Below are 25,106 nucleotides of genomic sequence, written 5' to 3' on the forward strand. Positions count from 1 at the left end.
TGGGGGGGGGGGGGGGGGGGCGTTGTCATTAGGTGTTAACCCTTGTACACACGGTCGGAAATTCCGACCACAAAATCCATCAGATTTTTTCCGACGGATTTTGTCCGAAACTGATGTTGCATACACACGGTCGGACAAAGTTGTCGGAAAATCCAATAGTTCGGAACGTGATGACGTTCGTTCGTTACGACAGGACTACATTCAGGCTAGTAGCCAATAGCTTTGGTCTCGTAATTTGATCTGAGCATGCGTGGCACTTTGTCCGATCGGAATTCTCTACGATGTCTCTCTTTGTCCGATCGTATCATGTTGTGGGAAAATTTTAAATCCAGTTCTCAAACTTTGTTGGTCGGACATTCCGACGGAAAAAGTCCAATGGAGCCCACACACGGCCGGATTATCCGACCGTGTGTACAGGGGCTTACACATCTGCAAAGGGGTAACTTGTTTTCATGCATTGCAGGAAAGCGTGTGATTTTTGCATGTCTTCCTGCAATGCATTGGTGTGAACAAAGCCTAACACAAACATAATACAGTACAGCAATGCAGTACAGCTCTGATTTCAGATGAAGTCGCACAATTCCAAAGCCGCAGTCAATGTGAATGAGAGCTGAGAAAATTGCATCATTGGCTTCCATAGGTGTGCACCCCAAAGCTTAAACACATATGCATGTGTGTGCATGTGTATATATACTGACTGTGTTATTTTTTTTACAATTTTTTAATTAGTATTACTTTTTACAATTTTTTTGTTATTACTTTTTTTTTACAATTTTTTATTATTATAACTTTTTACATTTTTTTTGTATTATTACTTCTTTACAATTTTTTTTTGTATTACTTTTTTACTATTTTTTTTTTTCAGAGCCCCATTAGTGTGCTTTTATAAAATATCAGGGGTCTAAACAGGGGAAATTATGGTGTGCCCAGACATATCTGGCAGACCCCCTATCCCTGTTGGCTTCATAGGGACAATTCATAAGGACATGACATAAGGACAATGGGGAATCAGATCATATTTTCCAGCTTGATGCTCAAATACTTTTGTTATCTACAACCCTTCTGTCACCATGACTTGTGTCAAAGCCTCCTGTATCTTGTAATGATGACACCACATATGATTATTTACCATTATAACATACACTGCAGTATGACATATATTATATATTTTCATTTTATTAAAAAAAATAACAGCATAAACAAAACAGAACATATATTTTTTTTGAAATAACCAAGGATTCAATATTTGTTTTCCTCTTCTGTGAAGAATCTGGTAATCAGTAACCTGTGATATTGTAATGAGAAAACATGTCAATATAAAATATTATATAACCGGTCATAAACTATAATACAATAATCTGTTATACCCATTTAGAGGGATAAAACATTTTTAATAATAATAAAAAAAACAAAAAAAAAAAAAAACATAAAATATGATCAGTGTGAATGTAAAGAATCTGTCATACTGAAATAATAATATTACATCTGCCTTAGTAATGTTTATGATGCACAATCAATGCTATAGAAATATGCAACTGATCATGGTCAGATCGTAAATATTACAATGGTAATACAATTTTTAAATAAACAATGCAAGGTTAACATATAAGTGATTTAAATCTAAAATAATTGAAAACAAACAAAATATATATATATGTATATATATATATATATATATATATATATATATATATATATATATATATATATATATATATATATATATATATATCCTGTATAATAGTAATAATATAATATTAATAATAACATTCGTTGTAGATCATAATGCAGATGTAATGATAATATTTCAGTATGACAGATTGTTTACATTCACACTGATCATGTAACATATTTTATGATTATTTATATTCAAAATGTTTCATATCTCTCTAAATGGGGGGGGGGGGGGGGGTAGAAGATTACTGTATTATATTTTATAATAGGTTATAATATTAATGTATATGAGCACAAGGAAATCATCGATCACACAGCCTGTTATCAGACAAACATTTTTTTTTTTTTAAACAGAACATATTATGATCATTTTAATTAAACAAATAATTGCATTTGCTGCAATACATTTTGCACACTTATTGATCACCACTCCAATACAATACTAGGTGGGGTGGGCTACCCCACCTAGTATTGTATTGGAGTGGTGATCAATAAGTGTGCAAAATGTATTGCAGCAAATGCAATTATTTGTTTAATTAAAATGATCATAATATGTTCTGTTTAAAAAAAAAAAAAAATTATATATATATATATATATATATAATACGGTTAATATTTTGTATCTGCACAGTCAATGCCAATAGAAAATGTGCAAGTCATTTGCATGTAATAATAATAATAATAATAATAATAATAATAATAATAATATAGGGTAACATCGTATATAAAACGAATTATATTTTCTGACGATTATTTTATTTTATTTATATTTTCTGACGAGCCATCCTTGTCAGTTCAAATGAACATTTGTTATTCATATATTAGGCTTGTTTACCAACAACAACAAAAAAAAAATCTGCAGGATGATTTCATTCATTCACCAAAATAATAAACAAAAATAGTGCAAAACAAACAACCGTTTCCGGTTTATTTACCAAACAAAAACACATTCCGTATAAAAAAAAAATAATAATAAAAAATAAGGCTTTTCTCTCCACACCCTACTTTTTATAAGATATTATGTGTAAAAAATATAATTATAACTATATAAATGTAATGATATATTTTATATATACTATATATATATATATATATTATAATTTATAATGGTATAATAGTGCGCATAATTTCTGCGCATCTCCTTTTTCTGTCATAGTCGACATTAGGTAAGTAATAGCGAAGTTTTTTCCTTCCACCACCGACATATTTTATATATATATATATATACACACACACACACAAATATAGGAATATATTTAAATAGTGAGAATATTGTATTTTTTTTTATTGCGAATATAATAAATTATATTAAGAATATATTTTTATAATAAGAATATTATAATATTTCATTACGAATATAATAGATATATTTTAAGACTATATTTATTAACAATATATTTATACAGTAAGATTATAATAACAATACAATAGATTTAGAATATATTTATACAGTAAGAATATTATAATACATTACGTATAAAATATACATCTATAAGAATATAGATAATAAAGACTATAAAAGCCGTCATAAAGAATTCTGTCCCCCAGCTCCTGTGCTCTTGAACTGGCTGCAGTCCAGGGTTTCAGGATCGCCAGGTAGCTGCACAGGTGAGTTGATTGACAGCAATATCCGGGGTCTTGTTGCAGCTTCAGTTAAAAAGTATTCTGACCGCATTTCCGATATCGATTCCTTCTGGTGCAAAGAAGGAAAAATAAATAAAAAAAAAGTAACAACGGATACATGTTGCAGGTGATACATTTCCAGGAAGTTGATACATTTGATAGAAGAGTTTGTTCTTCTATAGAGTCCCTCCAGATGAGGACGGTGTAGTCAGCTCTGTCCCCGATCCCTGGTGCAGTCAGCTCTGTCCCTGGTCCAGTCAGCTCTGTCCCTGGTACCTGGTGCAGTCAGCTCTGTCCCTGGTACCTGGTGCAGTCAGCTCTGTCCCTGGTGCAGTCAGCTCTGTCCCTGGTGCAGTCAGCTCTGTCCCTGGTCCAGTCAGCTCTGTCCCTGGTACCTGGTGCAGTCAGCTCTGTCCCTGGTACCTGGTGCAGTCAGCTCTGTCCCTGGTACCTGGTGCAGTCAGCTCTGTCCCTGGTACCTGGTGCAGTCAGCTCTGTCCCTGGTACCTGGTGCAGTCAGCTCTGTCCCTGGTCCAGTCAGCTCTGTCCCTGGTCCCTGGTGCAGTCAGCTCTGTCCCTTGTACCTGGTGCAGTCAGCTCTGTCCCTGGTACCTGGTGCAGTCAGCTCTGTCCCTGGTACCTGGTGCAGTCAGCTCTGTCCCTGGTCCAGTCAGCTCTGTCCCTGGTCCCTGGTGCAGTCAGCTCTGTCCCTTGTACCTGGTGCAGTCAGCTCTGTCCCTGGTACCTGGTGCAGTCAGCTCTGTCCCTGGTGCAGTCAGCTCTGTCCCTGATCCCTGGTGCAGTCAGCTCTGTCCCTGGTACCTGGTGCAGTCAGCTCTGTCCCTGGTGCAGTCAGCTCTGTCCCTGATCCCTGGTGCAGTCAGCTCTGTCCCTGGTCCCTGGTGCAGTCAGCTCTGTCCCTGATCCCTGGTGCAGTCAGCTCTGTCCCTGGTCCCTGGTGCAGTCAGCTCTGTCCCTGGTCCCTGGTGCAGTCAGCTCTGTCCCTGGTCCAGTCAGCTCGGTCCCCGGTCCCTGGTGTAATGAAGTCCCTGCCCCCTCCCCAGGCTGGATTTAGTGAGTGAAGCCCGGGTAGTTTCCCGCCTGGTCTGGCCATAGAGGCGCCCGGTGCCTCCCCCTCCCCCCTGGCACCTCTGACACTTCCATCTCCCCCTCCCAGCACCAGACAGGTGTCTCCTCCGGGATCCGCGCTGCCGGCCGGGGAGGGGTTATTAAGGGGAAGGTTTCTTTTCACTACAAGCCGAGTTGGAGGAGAATCGGTCCCGGATTAGTCTGAGCCTGGGGGGGAGGAGAGGGACCGATCACAGCTCTGGACTGGGGACCCCAACAAACCACTTTCATGCCCGTGACACCGAGAGCAGTGCCGGGCACCATCAGAGCACAGTGGGATCTCAGGTAGGTGGCCCTTCACTTATCCTCTGTATGATAAAGGGGGGGGGGGAGGGGAGGAGGTCTGACCCCCCCCATAGGAGCTCCGACCATCGGAGGATCGGGGCTCAGCACACTTCGGTTGATGGTGAGTACAATGTCTGTACTGGTTTTCAGGGTCACATCCCAGTTTGTGTGCTGGGAGATCCGTGAGATGGACGAGGTGCTGAGATCTGGGGGGGGGGGGGGAGATTTCAAGGTGCAAAAATAGTATAAGTGAGCGACATCGCAGGAGAGGAGAAGATCTCTCCGTGTAGGTCGGTGGTCCGATGTTTGGGGTCAGAGAAGGGGCTCCATCGGTGCTGAACTCATAGATCTGCTGCTTTATTTGTGTAATGATCACATTAATACAATGGGGAAGATTTACTAAAACTGGAGAGTGTAAAATCTGGTGCAGCTGCGCATGGCAGCCAATCAGCTTCTAACTTCAGCTTGTTCAATTAAGCTTTAACAATAAAACCTGGAAGCTGATTGGCTGCCATGCGCAGCTGCACCAGATTTTACACTCTCGGGTTTAGTGGCATTGTGTGACTTTTACTAAAATAGTTTTTTGCTGTAAAACAGCAGTCATTGATATGGTTAAGTGGCATTTGATAATTTTATTATAATACTTAGGCATTCATTACCAACATTTGTGTATACGTAGATATGTATTATTATATTTTTATTTATATAATTTTTTTTTTTTTTTTTCATTTAAGGTTTAGGGCTCATGCATACCACAATGCATGTGTGTTGCAATGCTTTTTTTTTTATACATTGGCATGCATTTTACATGAATTTCGTTATTTATTTTGCCTTGCATTTGTGCACATTTTAGGGTTCATTCACAACACATTCATTAGCACATGCGCATTTTGGTGCTTTTTTTTAATATTTTATTTATTTTTTCGTAACACGTAATGCATTGGCTTGCCTTTTTCCATGCATTTGTTGCATTCATTTTTTTTATTTATTTAAATTTTTTTTTGTTTTTTTTGTTTTTTTTTTGCCTTGCAGCGTGTTGCATTTATGCACATTTTGGATGTGTTTGTTTTTTATTTTATATATATATATATATATATATATATATATATATATATATACACATTTATACATTTTTTTTTTTTTTTTTTTTTTTTTGCATTGCACTGAAAGTAGTGCATGCTGTACTTTTCTTCAGGGCTGCAACACATTGCACTGGTATGAACTGCATTCGTAGGGAAGCATTATTATTATTATTATTATTTTTTTTTTTGGTGGTATGAATGCACTCACAAATACACATCTGCTGTGAATGAACCCAGAATGTGTTGCACTATGCTGCAGTACATGCCGTGTTTTTTATTTTATTTTTATTTTTTTTGTACATTTTTTTTTTTTTTAAGCACTTGGCAAATGTAATGCAACGTGCTGGGGTTTACTGTGAAACTGTTAAGCTGCTTTCATGTGCCTTTAAAAGAAGTAAAGGGGGGGGAGGGGGGGAGAGAGTACAGCATGCTGCATTTTTTTTTTTTTGCACCGGAATGCACTGAAAAGTCACATACAAATGCAAATTAGTAAAGAAAATAAATGGGGGGGGGGGGGGGGAAAAAAATGTCATACCTGTGAGGTGCAGTAGCTTATAACAACCAATAAGAAAACAGGAACTTGATTTATAGGGCATTTGTCAGTCTAATGTTATACTGTAGAATTTGGTCTTGGTGCCGCCATGCTGAAGAATATTCTCCGGAGAATCTCTAGATCTTTGTTCCTATGCTACATTAATGCATGAAAAAACAAAGGGCTCATTCTCATTGAATCACTGTGCTCGGTACAGCAGGCAACGTGGTCCTTATGTCATTAGGTAATGGTGCGTCCTGGCAGTTTTGTGGCATGCTGCCACTTTGGGTGTGTTGATCTGCAACGAAATGACAAACTTCAGAATCGCACCAGAATGTGTTTTGAACCACAAAGTAACGTGTGATAAATTGCTGCAATAGTGTACATGCTTCTAATGCATTTAATGTGAATGAGCCCCTTAGGGGCCCATTCAGCTCTGAGGATAGCGGTAGTGTATGGCAATGCATGTACCACGCTGCCAGTTATTTTGTATGCCGCCCCAAGGCACTAATCTAAGCCCCCTTTCACACTGGGGCATTTTTCAGGCGCTTTAACGTTAAAAAAAGCGCCTGTAAAGCAAGCCTCATCTGCAATCCCAATGTGAAAGCCCGAGTGCTTTAAGAGCCATTTCACACTGCCAGCGCCCGAAAAACGCTCGTAAAGCGGCACTTAAACTAGCGGCGCTTTACCAGTGTTTTTCGAGCGCTAGTGGGGTGCATTTAACCCCTGCTAGTGGCCAAATAAAGGGTTGAAAAAAGCACCCACAAAGTGCCGCTGCCAAAAGCAGCACTTTGCAAGTGTTTTGCAGGCGCTTCCCGCTGATTTCAGTGGGAAGTGGCGCTTTAGGAGCGTTGTATTCACCGCTCCAAAAGCACTGCAAAGAAGCTGCTTGCGGGACTTTTTTTGACGCCCTGCCAGCGCAGCGCCTCAGTGTGAAAGCACTCGGGCTTTCACATTGGGATTGCAGTTGCGGCTTCTTTCAGGCACTTTACAGGCGATTTTTTTTTTTTTTTTTTTTTTTTTTTTACGCTAAAGCGCCTGAAAAATGCCCCAGTGTGAAAGGGATCTTAGTGCACTGCCAGCACATTTATGGTGCAGTGCAGCTAACGTATGGTAACACACTTTTAGGGCCCATCCAGACATCTATTGCATGTTTTTGCCTTGTACATATGCATGAATTTTAATTCACATTTACATTCAGTTGATGTGCGTTTACATGCAGCTGACACACAAATGCAGCATGCTGTACTTTTTTTTTTTTTTTCACTGCACTAGTATGAACTATGCCTATAGGATAGCCTGGATATTGGACTATCTATGCAGTTGTGCAGTCAAAAATGCATGCAGCTGCACCTGGTGTGAATGGGCCTTTCGGCCTGGTTCACATCCATGCGTTTTGTTTGGTTTTTGTGTCTTAGTGCGTTTTCAGTCTTGCAGAAACACACTACAGTCCATTTAACATGGATTCCTATGGGGTCACGTTCACATCCTGTGCATTTTATGGTAAAGGGCCAGGGACTTTTTACTGGTTTTTGGTTCCATAGACTTCAATGGATTAAAAACTCATATTGAAAAAAAACACAAAACGCACCTGGAATATGCAAACTGCAACCTGCATAGGTGTGAAGGGGCCCTTGGACAGACGGCAGCACTTACCTTTTTTTTCAGAGGGTGGTATAGCAGAGGATGGCAGGCATTTAGGAGGCGATCCTGACATCTCTTGAACATCCTCTTCTTCTTTTTTTTTCTTTTTTTTTTTGTTTGTTTTTTAATTGTTCGGCGAGTCGAGCATTTAGCATTAAAATGAATGGCCAAGTTTGACAGGCTGTGCCACCCTATAAGGCTGTAACTTTAGTCAGGGGGCAGTAAAACAATGGTTCACCCACCTGTTTTTACCACCACCCCTGTATAATCACAGCGGGAGCGAGCCAGCGTGCACTCGTGCCTGATAACCCAGAAGTGCAGGATTGCGCATATATAAGCGCGTCCGTCCTGTATTGTAGTAAAACTGCTATAGGGCATAGGGTTGCCGCCTTTTCTTCAAGTCAAACCCGGACACTTTAGGAGCGCACAGCAATTTCTAATGACATGAAGTTAATAACAAGAGTCGCCCTTTACATCGGGATCCACAGAGTTCCCTTTTACATCACAGTCCACAGAGGTCTCCTTTACATCTGGGTCCACAGAGTTCCCCTCCCCTCCTTTACATCTGGGTCCACAGAGTTTCCCCCCTCCCCCTTTTACATCTGGGTCCACAGAGTTCCCCTCCCCTCCTTTACATCTGGGTCCACAGAGTTTCCCCCCTCCCCCTTTTACATCTGGGTCCACAGAGTTTCCCTCCCCCCCTTTACATCTGGGTCCACAGAGTTCCCCTCCCCTCCTTTACATCTGGGTCCACAGAGTTCCCTCCCCCCTTTTACATCTGGGTCCACAGAGTTCCCTCCCCCCTTTTACATCTGGGTCCACAGAGTTTCCCTCCCCCTTTACATCTGGGTCCACAGAGTTCCCCTCCCCCCCTTTACATCTGGGTCCACAGAGTTTCCCTCCCCCCCTTTACATCTGGGTCCACAGAGTTCCCCTCCCCTCCTTTACATCTGGGTCCACAGAGTTTCCCTCCCCCTTTTACATCTGGGTCCACAGAGTTTACCTCCCCCTTTTACATCTGGGTCCACAGAGTTCCCCTCCCCTCCTTTACATCTGGGTCCACAGAGTTTCCCTCCCCCCCTTTACATCTGGGTCCACAGAGTTTCCCTCCCCCCCTTTACATCTGGGTCCACAGAGTTTCCCTCCCCCCTTTACATCTGGGTCCACAGAGTTTCCCTCCCCCCCTTTACATCTGGGTCCACAGAGTTTCCCTCCCCCCCTTTACATCTGGGTCCACAGAGTTTCCCTCCCCCCCCTTTACATCTGGGTCCACAGAGTTTCCCTCCCCCCCTTTACATCTGGGTCCACAGAGTTTCCCTCCCCCCCTTTACATCTGGGTCCACAGAGTTTCCCTCCCCCCCTTTACATCTGGGTCCACAGAGTTTCCCTCCCCCCCTTTACATCTGGGTCCACAGTCCCCCCCCTTTACATCTGGGTCCACAGAGTTCCCCCCTTTTTGTGTACTCTCTCAGAGGCAGGAGAGAGAAGGGGGGGAAACTTCAATCACAGACAGGGATGGATGGTGAGCTCATGCACCTCTCATCCAGATATATCTGAGGCTGCTGGACTTCCAATTTCCAGCCCGCACTTTCCTTTTCTAAGGAGTGTGGGCAGACCCAGAGGGGTAGAGCCGAGAGGAAGAGGTGCAGATCGAGCCCTCTCTCCTCTCCCGACTGGTTATATTTGGGGGGGAGGGGGGATTGTTAGTGTTGGCTTTTGGTCAGCATGAAAGAGAGTGTCACCAACACCACTGCAGCCAGCAACCCCGCCGGGAAGCCATAGTCCAAGTCTGAATAATGTTTCCGGGTTTCAGGTAATCTGAAACCTGCATGAATTATTCCAAACCTGAACTGTCCGGGGTGAATCCCGGACAGGTCACAACCCTAATAGGGCCGTCGGCAAGTGGATATGTCAAAGATTTTGACTTGACTATCGTACCCACTGCTGAATTACTGGTTAAGCCCGTTGGAGGGACAGTTGAACCTCCAATGACTGTCTTGGTTTACAATGCTGTCCTGAGGATGAGACGGTTGGTGGGCACTGCCAGCTGCCAGCAAAGAGATTCCGTTCGATCGGCCTCCATAGGATTCATATGCAGCCCGATGCCTGGCAGGCTGCACAGGTGCTTCTGTATTAATGTCTGTTGTTACTGTCAAAGTATCTCCAGGGAAGCAATCTGATCATCCAGCAAACACAGAGAGAGAGATAAGAGCAGAAAAACACCATTGTATACGGAGCACACGCATGACTCCATTCACCATCGTTCCACAAATGAAAGATTCCGTGTGCCAGAGGAAAGAGCCCGTGACCCTGCAGCGGTTCACTAAATATGATAAAGCGACCCTTTTCTGCTCACATCTAGTTATTTTCAGCCGCTGAATATGCTAAAATGGCAGCATTCATTTTTTATTTTTTTATTTATTTTTTTATTATTATTTTTATTTTTTATTATTATTATTTTATATATATTTTATTATTTTAATTTTTTCTAAATATTTTTTTATTCAAGAAATTGTACAGCATACAGTCCACAGTGGTATACCATGCAAGGTATTCAATTACAATGTAAAAACATTCAAAGGGTCAAAATGTAAAGATGTATGGGGGGGGGGGGGGGGGGGGGGGTATATAGAGTACGGTGCCTTGAAAAAGTATTCATACCCCTTGGAATTTTCCACATTGTGTTATGTTACAAGCAAAAAGCGTCAATGTATTTTATTGGGATTTTATGTGATAGAGCAGTGATGGGGAATCTTGGTACCCCAGACGTTTTGGAACTACATTTCCCATGATGCTCTGGCACTCTGCAGGGTAGTGGAGCATCGTGGGAAACGTAGTTCCAAAAACATCTGGGGGTGCCAAGGTTTCGCCATCACTGTGATGGACCAACACAAAGTGGCACATCATTGTGAAGTGGAAGGAAAATAGTGGGACCAATTGCCTTCAGAAGTCACCTCGTTGGGAAATAGAGTCCACCTGTGTGTAATTTTTAACATCAGTATAAATACAGCTGTTCTGTGAAGCCCTCCATTGGTTTGTTAGAGCAGTGGTCATCAACCCTGTCCTCAGGACCCATTGGCAGGCCAGGTTTGTAAGATAACTGAAATACATCACAGGTGATATCATTTGCTGCTCAGTGATTGCAGTATTCCAGTCTGCATCTCCCCCAAGATAACACGTAAGACCTGGCCTGTTAGTGGGTCCCGAGGAGAGGGTTGATGACCACTGTGTAAGAAAACCTTAATGAACAAACAGCATCATGAAGGCCAAGGAACACACCAGACAGGTCAGGGATAAACTCGTGGAGAAGTATAAAGCAGGGTTAGGTTATAGAAAAATCTCCCAAGCTTTGAACGTCTCACGGAGCTATGTTCAATCCATCATCCGAAAATGGAAAGAGTATGGCACAACTGCACACCTACCAAGACATGGCCGTCCACCTAAACTGACCGGGCCGGGCAAGGAGAGCATTCATCAGAGAAGCAGCCAAGAGGCCCATGGTAACTCTGGAGGAGCTGCAGAGATCCACAGCTCAGGGGGGAGAATCTGTCCACAGGACAACTACCGTATATACTCGAGTATAGGCCGACCCGAATATAAGCCGAGGCCCCCAATTTACCCCCAAAAAACTGGGAAACTTATTGACTTGTGTATAAGCCGAGGGTGAGACATGCCTGTCCATCCATCCATCCCTGTGTGTGTGTCCATCCATCCATCCCTGTGTGTGTGTCCGTGCAGCCTTGTGTGTCCAGCCTACCTGTGTCCCGTGCCTCCGTCCCGTGCCTCCGTCGTCCCGTCCCGAGCCTCTGTCCTTCAACCATGCCAGGATCGCCGCTCTTCGTCGGCGCCTCGGCGGCCATTCCTCTGTTCAAAAGCCGCGCCTCCGTCTGTGATAGGCGGAACACTCAATTTCCCAGCAATCACAGACGGAGGCGCGGCTTTTGAATAGTAGAATGTCCGCCGTCTGTCTGATCGACACGCTGATCGGGCAGGCAGACGGCGATGACTCGAGTATAAGCCGAGGGGGGCACTTTCAGCCTCAAAAAAGAGGCTGAAAATCTCGGCTTATACTCGAGTATATACGGTATTAGTCGTGCACTCCACAAATCTGCCCTTTATGGAAGAGTGACAAGAAGAAAGACATTGGAGAAAGAAAGTCATAAGAAGTCCTGTTTGTAGTTTGTAAGAAGCCATGTGGGGGACACAGCAAACACGTGGAAGAAGGTGATCTGATCAGATGAGACCAAAATTTAACTTTTTGGCCCAAAAGCAAAACGCTATGTGTGGGGGAAAACTAACACTGCACATCACCCTGAACACACCATCCCCACCGTGAAACATGGTGGTGGCAGCATCATGTGGTGGGCATGATTTTCTTCAGCAGGGACAGGGAAGCTGGTCAGAGTTGATGGGAAGATGGATGGAGCCAAATACAGGGCAATCTTAGAAGAAACCCTGTTAGAGTCCGCAAAAGACTTGAGGCGGAGGTTCACCTTCCAGCAGGACAACGACCCGAAACATACAGCCAGAGCTACAATGGAATGGTTTACATCAAAGCATATTCATGTGTTATGCCGCGTACACACAACCGTTTTTTTTTCATCAGAATAAACTCTGATGGTCTTTCCGGAGTTCCGCTGAAACGGACAGCAAAGTCCGATCGTTTAGAACGCGGTGACATATGACGGGACTAGAAAAAGGAAGCCCTTGCGTTTGTTTTTGGTCCATCGGAACAGCATACAGACAAACGGTTTTCCCGATAGGAATTGATTTTCCTTCAGAAAGAAGTTTTTTTTTTTTTTTTTTTTTTTTTTTTTTAAATCTATTTCTAGGTCCGTCAGAATTGTTTGAAAGAAAAAAGTCAGATGAAGCCCACACACGATCGGAATATCCGATGAAATGATTGCGCTGGACTTTTTCTGCCGGAAAGTCTGACCGTTTCACACGGCATTAGAATGGCCCAGTCACAGTCCAGACCTAAATCCAATTGAGACTCTGTGGCAAGACTTGAAAATTGCAGATCACAGACGCTCTCCATCCAATCTGACAGAGCTTGAGATATTTTACAAAGAAGAATTGGGCAGAAATGTCCCTCTCTAGATGTGCAAAGCTGTTAGAGACATCCCCAAAAAGACTTGCAGCTGTAATTGCAGAGAAAGGTTCTACAAAGTATTAACTCCGGGGGGCGCTATACAAATGTATCCCACACACTTTTCACATATTTATCTGTGTAAAAAAAAAAAAAAAAAAAAAATGGAAAACCATTTATCATTTTCCTTCCACTTCTCAATTATGTGCCACTTTGTGTTGGTCTATCAGATAAAATACATTTGTTTTTGGTTGTAACCTTACACACTGTGAAAAAGTTCAAAGGGTATAAATACTATTTCAAGGAAGGAGATCTATAATAATACACTCACTCACTCTCTCTCCTCCTTGCTGCAGCATTAGTCTGATGCTGTGGCTGTCTAAGCTTGAGAACTGAGCTATCACATGACCACTGATCGCTCAGTTCTCGGCCTCGGGCAGAGAGCAGTAACTGTCAGCCACCGCTCCTTTGTCCCTTTTTGGTGCTCACTGAGAAGGGGCAGGTACATCTGGCTTTAGCCTTCAGCCGCATTGCGATGAGGCAGCTGGGTAGATCCTGACACTATTGTCATGATCCTTCCAGCACCTGGAGCGGCTCTGTGACATCAGCTGGCCTGCTGTCGCTGGTTCTGGGTCGCAGGAGAGCAAAAGGATATTTTGGTTTTGACCCAGAAAAGAAGTATGACAAATACAAAGATTTGTCAACACTTCTCTTTTAAATATTTTAGTGTTTGGTGGATGCTGGAGAGTAATGCCGCGTACACACGACCGGACTTGGTCCGGCGGACAATCCGACGGACTTTGCAGAGGAGGTCCGCCGAACTTGCAAACGAACGGACTTGCCCACACACACACGATCACTTGAAGTCCGACGGATTCAAACGTGATGACCCTATTGCGGAGTTCCTGGGTCTGCCTCCATTATAAGGAGTTCCCACCATCCCTCCTGGAGTTTTTTATATTGTGGAAAATGTTACCGGAGGAGCGGAATCACCGCTGGATGGGAATAGAAATGTGGCAGAGAGAACTTACTGTTGGTGTATCTGAGACATACACTATTTTTTCAGAAGTATTGGGACACCTGCCTTTACACGCACATGAACTTTAATGGCATCCCAGTCTTAGTCCGTAAGGTTCAATATTGAGTTGGCCTGCCCTTTGCAGCTATAACAGCTTCAACTCTTCTGGGAAGGCCGTCCACAAGGTTTAGGAGTGTGTCTATGGGAATGTTTGACCATTCTTCCAGAAGCACATTTGTGAGGTGAGGCACTGATGTTGGATGAGAAGGCCTGGCTTGCAGTCTCCCCTCTAATTCATCCCAAAGGTGTTATATCGGGTTGAGGTCAGGACTCTGTACAGTCCAGGCAAGTTCCTCCACCCCAAACTCGCTCATCCATGTCTCTATGGACCTTTCTTTGTGCACTGGTGCGCAGTCATGTTGGAACAGTAAGGGGCCATCCCCAAACTGTTCCCACTAAGTTATGAGCTTGAAATTGTCCAAAATGTTTTGGTGTGCTGACGCCTTAAGAGTTCCCTTCACTGCAACTAAGGGGCCAAACCCAACCCTTGAAAAACAATTCCACACCAACGCCACAATCATAATCGATGATTTGGTCCAGTGCACTAGGCAAGATCCATTAAGGCATGAATGAGCGAGTTTCGAGAATGAACACAATGAGTGATCAGTACTGATCTCGCTGTGTTCATTCATAACTGAAGCAAGGAACACTGTTTGTTTATTTGGAGGGGGGGGGGGTTCCAGACAGGTTGGCTGTATGGGGTCTCGTGGTTTCTAACTGTAGCCCTCACTCTGATCACCAGGTTGCACCTGTAACTAATGTAGCGGCGGCTCCTGAAGAGCATGCGCTATGCGGCTTTCCAAAGTTAAAGTTTTGCCTAAACTGCGGTTTGGTTTGGGTACAATTGTCTAAATTAGACTTCAGCATCAGTCTGACTGGACCGTGAGATGTTTGGCCTGGCCACGGGGGGCACTGTCTTTTCTGGCAGGCATTGGAACTATGGTCTGGTTAGGTGCTTAAGTTACTCTCTCTCTGAGCCCGCCCAGTGGGAGTGGCGCTCTCGCTGTGCTTTCTGGGAGAGGGTATTTAAGATGTGGACGTCACGTGGTTCGGGGGTTTCCGGTCCAGAAGGATGTGTTGACTTCATGGTCCTGGTCATGGGCGTCCGCAGGTAGGGGCAAGGGGGTCAAGTGCCCCCCCCCCCTGGAATCAGGGATCGGATCTTAAATTCAGCACAGTTGCGTCGCTATTGGGGTGCGGGCAGCCCGCACCCAGGTGCCACCTGCCAGTGGGGTGACACCATCAAGGTGCTGTGAAGCCCCCCCACCCCATCAGTGTAGTGTGACCTCTTTTACCTACTCAGTCCAGCAGAGAACTCGGCGGTGCTGTGACAGGAGAAATGCAAGCTGCAGGTTTCCCCCCGCTTGCTCCCCCCTTTCTCCTGTCAGGGAGAAGAGACAGTGGGTCTCACCAGGTTCTCTTCCCAGCTTCCTGCCCACTCCATTCCTTCCCTATTGTCCATAACTGTGGGCCAATCAAAGGAGACTAGGAGAGGAGAGCATCATGGGACATGTAGTCCCAAAGATTGGCCCCATTTTCCACAGGGAGGAGGCTACAGCTCGATCAAGAGAGAGATTGAGAGGGAGAGAGAGCTACAGGACAAAGAATAAGGAGTGTGCTGGGAGGAAGCCAGAGAGAGTGCCACGCTGCCCAGCGCCACCAGAGAGTGACGCTGCCCAGCAGCACCAGAGAGAGAAACACTGAGTCACTACCAGGGTACAGGCATGCTACACTACTGACCAGAGTTGCCCGCGGGGAACCCAGAGTGAGCGATCGTCCTGTTGGAGGGATCACTGCTGTGCGTTTCGCTGGGTCTGGTAGGAGGGCCTGTTGGCCATTATCCATTACTTATCCTAGGGACTGTACTATGTCTTCAGTCTCTGACCATGATAATGTGATAATGACATTGTCGAAAAGGGGTGGTGCATGGGTGACCCTAAAATGATGCCCCCCCCCTAAAAAAAAAGTTCTGCGGACGCCCATGGTCCTGGTCCTCCTGACCAACCCCCGGGAAGGCTATGGCCTGGGGTGCGGATCCACTTGATTTTGATGTCTCGGGGCTGGCTAGCCTGAGGCAAGGAAACGAAAAGAAGGAGGATTCTGAGGTGGTTGGGTGCCGTCTCCGGTTTGGGAGAGACCCAGTGACTTCAAGAATTCCAGGGGAGGACTCTTCAGAAGAAGACCATGTACGGGTTGGTTTCTAAGTAAGAGCCTGGAAGGGCTGAAGTAACCAAGAGAATTCCGGACTTGTGGATATCGCCAAGCTGGCTGAAAGATCCAGGTATCCTACGAATGTTTTCAAGCTTAGTTTCCCTACATGTTCTACAACGTCTGTGGCAGAGAATTGTTCCTGAGTAAAGCACCTTGTTGGCTGCTAGGCCTTGTGAGAGAGGGACTGTCCAACCTGAGTGATCATCCAGTTGTGAATGACCTATTCTCTGGATGCAGTCAAAGTAAGCAAAGTTCTTCAACATTTTGACTTTGACACTAAGAGTACCTGAACTTCCTTCCCAACCCTCTGATCCCAATTTAAGAGACTGTTCATCGTCTATATTTTGCAAATAAAATCCATTCAATTGGATCTGTTGCCGGTCTCTTAAGTTACTGGGCCACCTACCACGGGACACCCCTAGACGTACAACGAGAAGGACAGAAGGTAACGGTAAGCCCAAATCTAACCAGCAGCTCCTTCGAGGGTTAGTGCTACACCGAAATATCATTTATGGATTGAGTGACCTTTATAAAGTGGTTGTAAACCCTTACAACACACTTTGACCTACAGGTAAGCCTAGATTAAGGCTTACCTGTAGGTCCAAGAAATATCTCCTAAACCTACACGGTTTAGGAGATATTTAGGAGATATTTGCCGAAAAGACAGGCGCACTGAGCGCGGCATTTCCAATGCCGGAGCTGCCGCGCCTGTCGGCTCGCATGCGCGGGAGTGATGTCATCGCGGCTTCGCAAATAACAGCGGCGGAGCTGCGAGACCCCACCGAGAAGATGGATGCGCCGGACTACAGGGGACAGTGGTGACTTCGCTGGCTCCTGTGTCAGGTAAGTGACACATAATGGACTACTATGCGATGCGATGCATAGTAGTCCATTATGCTTTGCCTTTGCAGGGAATTAAAGAGGAAGTAAACTCATCAGGGTTTACTTCCTCTTTAAAGAGAGGCTATGAGATTTTAACATTAGAAGAAAAGGTTCCCCATGAAGAATAAATAGTTACTTGCCCGGGAGGAGAAGCAGGAAGACATTAGCGAATAATAATTTGCTAATGTCACACACGCGGGGAGTGCTCGGGGCGCAGTGCTCTGTGCCCCGGGCCCACCTTTTTTAAAGCCAATTAGAGCCTCAGGCTCAAATAATATTCTTCAAAAAAAAAAAAAAACCCCATTGAAATCCATGCGTCCCGAGCCCCGCATTGGAGATTAGGGGGGCAGCACCTCCTGCGCCCTGTATGAGCAGCAGCCACTGGCTGCTAGGAACATTTATCTTTTGCTCTCCTGTAATAAGAGGAGTGGGGGATTGATTGGTTAGGTCTGCTCAGTGTTTCACAAGCTGCTACTCCCCCTGTCTACTAGAGAAGTCTAGAAGTACAGTGGGAGGTAGAACAGAGCAAGCGGGCTGACTATTTATGAAACTCCAGGCAATCCCAGGGGAGGTGTGCCCAGAAGGTGATGAGAGAGCCCATAAATCATCTTAAGCCATAGGTAGCAAGTGCTTAGGTCAAATCCTGCTGGAGGAGACCCCTCCTGGGGCAGATTTCTGGAATTATATGTGAGGTCCCAGCTAGGGGGGCCTGGACGCAAGCTTAGAACCAAGGATCCGGTGGGGTCTGGAGAAGCTTACTGGATAGTTCCAGGAGGCAGTTGGTGGGAAGAGTCATATGGCAGTGAGTAGTGAAGTTTTGCCGTGGATCGCTCAATGTGATATAAATGAATGTGAATTCTAGTGGTAGAAATAACTTCCTCTTTCCTGCACCATTTTGATTGTAAAGCTCGCTGTAGGCGTTGGCGGAACATTAGCAAACAACCCAATTTGTTGAGAGATCTTTGTTTTTCCGTCAGCCATGTAAACACGGAGGTGGGATGACCACGAGCGTCAAACACACTCCCTCCAAAACAATCTTCTTTTAGTTTTGGATACTTTGGGGGGGAAGGGAGGGAAGAGGGTTAGAACCCGTTTTGGATTTTTATTTAGATTTGTGTCCCGGTTGGGTAGATTTCCACTCCATTTGCTGTGGTGTCACCGGCGCAAGAACTGCTGAGAAATCTGCCCGGTGGAAAGACAGACAAAAATTAAAATCTCAGGGGGGCAACTCTCATAAATAGTTTTGGTTGTTGGAATTCCTCGACTTCCAATGAGATGTGTCTATCCTGGGAAAATGGGCTTTTGGGTGAAAATATCCAACCCAGCAGCTGGTCTTGTTGCTTTGTCATAGGGTTCTATAGGGTTGTCTGCTGGCATTGAAAGTGTGTCTAAACCCAAAAACAAGTGGATGTGGTGGTTGCATTCGTTTCCTGTTTTAGGGTTTTTCACCTGGTGAATTTGCAAGTAACACTTGTCCTGGGGTGACAACACTCGCTCCTCATACTATATCTAAGGACAGAGCACCATCCCTGGTCTCTGCCCATACCCGCCTCTGAGCACCATCCCTGGTCTCTGCCCATACCCGCCTCTGAGCACCATCCCTGGTCTCTGCCCATACCCGCCTCTGTGCACCATCCCTGGTCTCTGCCCATACCCGCCTCTGAGCACCATCCCTGATCTCTGCCCTTACCCGCCTCTGAGCACCATCCCTGGTCTCTGCCCATACCCGCCTCTGAGCACCATCCCTGGTCTATTGCCCATACCCCCCTCCTGGGACACCCCTTTTAGGGAATACAGAAGTATTATGTGGTGCTAAGTCATTTGTATGGAATTTGTTATTGATAAAAAGAAAAAACAATAAAATTGATCCCCTGCAGCCAACAAAAACACCCCCCCTCAGCAACAATAGATCCCGCACAGCAACAATAGATCCCCCTAGCAACAAAAGAAATCCCGCAAATCAACAATAGATGCCCCAGCCACAACATCGCAGCCTCAGAAACCACAGACCACCCCCAGCCACAACACCACCCCCCAAGCAGCAATAAACCCCCTAGCATAAATTGATCCTACACAGCAACCAAATAACCCCCAGCAACAATAGATCCCGCACAGCAACAATAGAGCCTCACTCAGCAGCAATATACCCCCCCAGAAATTATAGACCCATCCTTCCAGCCCCAACAGAATCTAGCCCTAATAGATCCCCCCCCCCCTTCCCATAGCTACAAAAGATTCCTCCTTCCACACCCCCCAGAAAAATAGATTTCCCCCTCAGCAACAATAGAGACGCACACACACAACAAAATACTCCTAGTACGAATAGATCCACCCCAGCAACAATATATCACACAGCAGATTTGGACTACAAACACCTCTCCCTCTCCTCATCTCGGTTCTATAAGAAGGAGGGGGTGTGTGTTTCATAGAAGATCGCTGGGAGAGATGATATTAGTGTTTTGAGATTTGAGGTCCAGACGCAGGAAGTCGCAGGTGTAAGGAGATTCTTTCAGGATCAGCTGGTATTTTTCTGTATTTGTAGAAAGTGAACTTGGCCTGAAAGAAGAAAACCAAAGCAGTCATCACATACCAGGACTAGTGTGAAATATATTACATTTGTATACACAAATTTGTATACTCCAGCCACGCTGCTCACCTGGAGGACATGGAAAACAGGCTCAGAAGGAACAATTTGAGGGCAGTGGGCATGCCTGAGAAGCTGGAGGGAAAAAACGATGTCGCATTTATTGAGCGTTGGCTGTTGTATGTCTTTGGGAAGGAGGCCTTCTCCCCAATGTTTGCAGTGGAGCATGCTCTCCGAATACCTGGCAGGCCCCCACATCGGGGAGAACCGCCGGGGCCCTTTCTTTTCAAATTCCTTTAAAGATTGTGACGCTGCCCCTATACCAAGCACCCACCAAGCGTGATGCCATGAAGATGGATAACGTCCGACTATCCTTCTACCCTGACTTTTCTGCTGACCGACAGCGCAAAAGAGCGAAGTTTACGGAAGTAAAAAGGCACCTGCAGCGATTTGATGTCGCCTATGCAATGTGTTATCCTGCTCGGCTGAGAGTGGCTGCTAACGGAGAGCCCCACTTCTTGGACAATCCTACTGTGGCTCCAGAGTGGCTTGATTGTGCGAAACACACACTGCATAAATCGGCGGCAACCTGAGAACTGGGTTGTGATGTTCTGTACCCCTGTTTATTGCTTGCACCCAGGTTGCCAGCACCTCGAGAGTTATCTACCTACTACTTTAAGGTGGACCTTTTCCTGTTTGTTTGAACACCTACAGGGAAAGTTTTCACCTCTCTATGTTGGTCTCCTTCTTGCTATGGAACCTGCAAGTCCCATCGTAGCACTTACCTTGTGATGAAGGAGCCCCCTCTTGTTGTTGCACTTGTCCCGCTTGGACACCCCCGTTTTTGATTCCCCACAGGATACCTGAGAGAATGAACCTTTGTATTTTTTTCCGTGTTGTTTTTTACTGTTAAACCAGAACAAATATCCTGACGATACCAGTGGACACCTCGTACAATATACATGTCGACTCTTTCCACTTAGTGTACACCCCTCCTCTGTTGGAGCCTGCTGCTGGCCTCTTGCACTAACACCAAGTGGCAAGTTTTCTAAGCTGATGGGTTGGGACCATCCCGGTCCTCCTACTGCATTTATAGCTTCTCTTGTCATATCTCATTTTAATTGCTCATACATGTATCTCTCCCCTTGGGGCCCAAACGTCATCTGCATTTTTGATTATAGGGCTATGTCGGTGACAACTGAGTTTACCTTTCTCTCCTGGAATGTTAGAGGGCTGGGTGATGGTGTGAAACGTGCTGCACTATTCTATGCGTTGAAAGCTTAGAAATCGGCTATAGTGTGTTTACAGGAAACGCACCTACAAAAAAGACACCATTCCACTACTAAGGTCCAAGGGATATCGGACTCAGTTTCACTCTGCACACAGCCTACTCCAGGTGAGTAAGCATATTGATTTCCAATGACATTATGCCCTTTCACCTGTTGCAGTCTCCAATAGATGAACAGGGAAGATGATTTTATTTTTTTGACTATGCAAACTAGCTGAAATGCTGTGTATTGTTGCAACTGTGTATGTCCCTCCTACCCTTCTCTCCTGATAGCTTAAAAAGTCTAATTCAATTCATAGGCCCATATTCAAATTTTACCCCTGTGGGTCCTAGGGGACTTTGATAATCTCCTCAATCGGACTCTAGGCAAATTTACCCCGCCTGCTGGCTGCCCTGTTGGCCCTGGCAGCCCTACCCCCTTTGCTAGATTGATTTCGGGGATTGGTTTGCGAGATGTGTGGAGGGACAGACACTTGGACAAACTGATCTTTTCCTGTTATTCGGCTGCTTACCGTGGCCTATCCCGTATTGACGTATGCTTGTGCAACTCCTTGGCACAAATCGGGATCTCACAGACTGATTATGCTTCCCGCAGTATCTCGAGCCACTCACTCCTCTGGGTACGAATATTGGTCCCTGGGGTGAGGGGTGTGAGATTGTGGAAAGCCAACTCATTTTGCCTCCAGCTCTTTCCAGCAGACGACCCTATTCCGGAGGCTCTAACATGCTGTCTTAGGAAAAAAAAACGGAATACGGCTTCACGGGGTATGGTAAGGGATGCCCTTAAAGAGGAAGTAAAGGCAGGCAAAGAAAAAAAAAAACACACCCTGTAAGGCAAAGGCATAATGAGCTAGTATGCATAGCATACTATCTCATTATGAATAACTTACCTGAGATGGAAGCCCCCGAAGCGACCCTCATTCTTCTCCTCCATTGCCGCCATCTATCCCGGAGTGACTTCTGGGTATCGCAGCTCCGGCGCTGTGACTGGCCGGAGCCGCGATAATGTTACTCCCACACATGCGCGCGGGAGCCGTCACTAGCGGCATGCCCAGTGCGCCTGCCCGCTACTGTCTACGGCGCATTCACTGTAGACATCGGTGCCAGTCTTTTGCAAATATCTCCTAAACTGTGTTGGTTTAGGAGATATTTGTTGCACCTACAGGTAAGCCTTAATCTAGACTTGCCTGTAGGTAAAAGTGGTCCCAGAGGGTTTACAACCACTTTAAGGCCCACCTTAGAGGCCTTATCAAGCAAATCTCCCACATAAAAACTGCAACCAAGGACTGGGAGACATTTGTGGCTAGTGAGGTGCAGAGGGCAGCTAAATTGCGGTGCCCACACCTTCTACTGAACGTAGTTGGGTGGCAGCGCAGGAGATGTCCCGGCAGGTTGTCCTAAATGCTGCAGAGAAGCGTTTTTTTTTTTTGAGGGGGGAAAGTGGCTGTCTGGTCTAAGTAAGTAGCTGTCTGCTGTCAGCTGTTTGCTCTAAGTAAGTAGCTGTCGGCTGTAAGCTGTCTGCTCTAAGTAAGTGTTTTTTTTTTTTTTTTGTTAGCTGTCTGCTGTAAGCTGTCTGCTCCACCCAAGTGGCTGTCGGCTGTAAGCTGTCTGCTCTAAGTAATGCCGCGTACACAAGAGCAGATTTTCCGTCGGGGAAAAAACTTGGATGGTTTCTCTGATGGAATTCCGCTAACGCTCGGCTTGCATACACACGGTCACACAAGTTCTCTGAACTTTCGACCGTCAAGAACGCGGTGACGTACAACGCTACAACGAGCCGAGAAAATGAAGTTCAATGCTTCCAAGCAATGCGTCAAATTGATTCTGAGCATGCGTAGAAATTTGCACGTCGGAATTTGTACAGACGATCGGAATTTCCGATTTGTAACTTTTTTCGACCGAAAAATAGAGAACCTGCTTTCTGACCAAAAGCTCACATCCGACTTTTGCTGTCAGAATGTCTGAACGTGTGCACGGGGCTTTAGTGGCTTTTTACTGTAAGCTGTCTGCTCTAAGAAGGTGACTATCTGCTCTAAGTAAGTAGCTGTCAGCTGTAAGGCTGTAAGCTGCCTGCTCTAATTAAGTAGCTGTCTGCTCTACCCAAGTGGCTGTCTGCTGTCAGCTGTCAGCTGTCTGCTCTAAGTAAGTAGCTGTCTGCTTTAAATTTGTGCTATAAGTAAGTAGCTGTCTGCTTTAAAATTTGTGCTATAAGTAAGTAGCTGTCTGCTGTATGTATCTGTAGGATGTCTGCTGTAAGCTGTCTGCTGTAAGCAAGTAGCTTTTGGCTCTAAGTAAGTAGCTGTCTTCTGTAAGCTGTGTGCTATAAGCAAGTAGCTGTCTGCTCTAAGTAAGTAGTTGTCTTCCAAATACTACGTTGTATTTTGAAAAAAAATTTAATAAAAAGCATTTGATTTAAAAAAAAAAAAAGTATCCGTCTTCCCTATTGGGGATCGGGGCGAACGATTCAGGCCAAGCAAAAATTTGTCTCAAACGTTGCATGTTTGTGCGTTCGGCGAACACCTGAATTGACCGCTGCACAGTGCATTCTAAACCCTAATTGGGCAAACCTTTACCCAATCAGGGCACAGTGAATAGCTGGTTGTTGGGGAGTGTGCTCGGAAACCTGGCCGATGCGTAATTAACAATGGACGAGTCCTCAGCTATCGATGGGCTTCCCCATTGACAGCTATATGAAAAAAAAAAAACACATTTCCGACCAATAGAAAAAAGTGAAAAGGGCAAGGGCCCCCCTTGCATAACAGGCCCTTTGAGCATGCAGCCTGGCAGGCCAGGAAGGGGGAAGGGGGGTGGACGAGTAGGCACCAACCCCCCGAATTATACCAGGCCACATGGGGAGAGGACCAGGCCACATGGGGAGAGGACCAGGCCACATGGGGGGAATGCTTTGGGGCAGCACCTTGTGTCTCCACAACCCTGGCCGGTGGTTGTGGGTGTCTGCAGGCAGGGGGCTGATCGGAATCTAAAAGCTCCCTTTTAAAAAGGGGGCCCAACCAAGTCGGTCCGACTTTGAAAATGCTCCCTGTACTACTTTGGTCCGACTTTGATCCTACTTCAAGCCCATTGACTATCCATTAAGTAGGATCAAAGTCGGATCCTTGTCCTAACCGTCCGACTTTGTCATTGTGTTATTTCCTGCCCCTTGCTGTAGCCCCTCCCATTGTGTTAGTTTTGATTGGTCAAAGGACAAGTTGTACCATCTGAAAAGTAGATCAAAGTAGTATCCTGTTCATGAATGTGGGACCAATGTGGGACCAATGTGGGGACCAATGTGGGACCAATGTGGGACCAATGTGGGACCAATGTGGGACCAATGTCGCAGAGTAAAAGTAGGATGAAATTGGTACTACTGTTGTGTAGTATAGTGTGAGCCCAGCCTAATTCACCTGACTACGCTCACACTCAGGTGTGAATGGAGGCAAATAAGTTTGGGAAGTTTGCCAAAGATGTGTAGTAGATTTATAAAAAAAAAAAAAAAAAAAAAAAAAAAGTATTTTATTTACAAAGTTGCTCATTTCGCTGGCTCACCGACAGATTTGTCAGAAGGAGGTTACATGCTTTAAGCAGTTCTAAAAGTTGGATGTGAGAAGCGGCCTGGGGGAGGAAGCGTCACGTGCTCCGATGAATTATTTGCCAGTCTTGTAACATTTTGCCTCCCAGTGTGCTTTAATCCTAATGGGAAGCAGTACTTGAGGCTGAGCGGGAGCTGGCTGCGTTGTGTTACTATGGTTGTCACCATGGCTGCCGGTGTAGCCAACTGAGAGTAGGACACAGGTGAGGCCACGCCAGACACAAGAACTCCTGTGTGTTTCTTCTTTTTTTTTTTCAGTTTTAATAACAGGCTTTACCAGAGCCAGCTGGTTTGTGTGGAGCTCCTCTGTCATTTGATGGGTGACTTTCTACACATTGTTATTGTCGGAGATAATTAATACTGTGAGTGATCCGCCGTTTGCAAAAAACGAAGTGCGCTCTTCGTCACCGAACCACT

The 25,106-nt window shown here is 45.3% G+C and overlaps 1 protein-coding gene across 7 annotated transcripts in view; it reads left to right on the forward strand.

Annotated features, from left to right (window-relative positions):
- TP73 (tumor protein p73) overlaps positions 1-25,106 on the forward strand; it is a 256,858-nt gene that overhangs the window by 27,934 nt on the left and 203,818 nt on the right. For 3 of the 7 annotated variants that reach the window (XM_077458229.1, XM_077458230.1, XM_077458231.1), the window contains exon 1: positions 4,478-4,710. The exons of 1 other annotated variant lie outside the window; for it this stretch is intronic. In XM_077458229.1, the coding sequence (XP_077314355.1) occupies positions 4,655-4,710 (56 nt within the window). In that variant the 5' untranslated portion in view covers positions 4,478-4,654. Of the gene's footprint in view, positions 1-4,475; positions 4,711-25,106 lie in introns of those variants that run through there. 3 more of the 7 variants (XM_077458228.1, XM_077458236.1, XM_077458233.1) reach the window with 2 other exon arrangements.

The sequence above is a fragment of the Lithobates pipiens genome, unplaced genomic scaffold (genome assembly GCF_037356315.1).
Source record: "Lithobates pipiens isolate NorthernLeopardFrog02 unplaced genomic scaffold, aLitPip1_a1.2 Scaffold_27, whole genome shotgun sequence".
In the NCBI taxonomy this organism is placed as follows: Eukaryota; Metazoa; Chordata; class Amphibia; order Anura; family Ranidae; genus Lithobates; species Lithobates pipiens.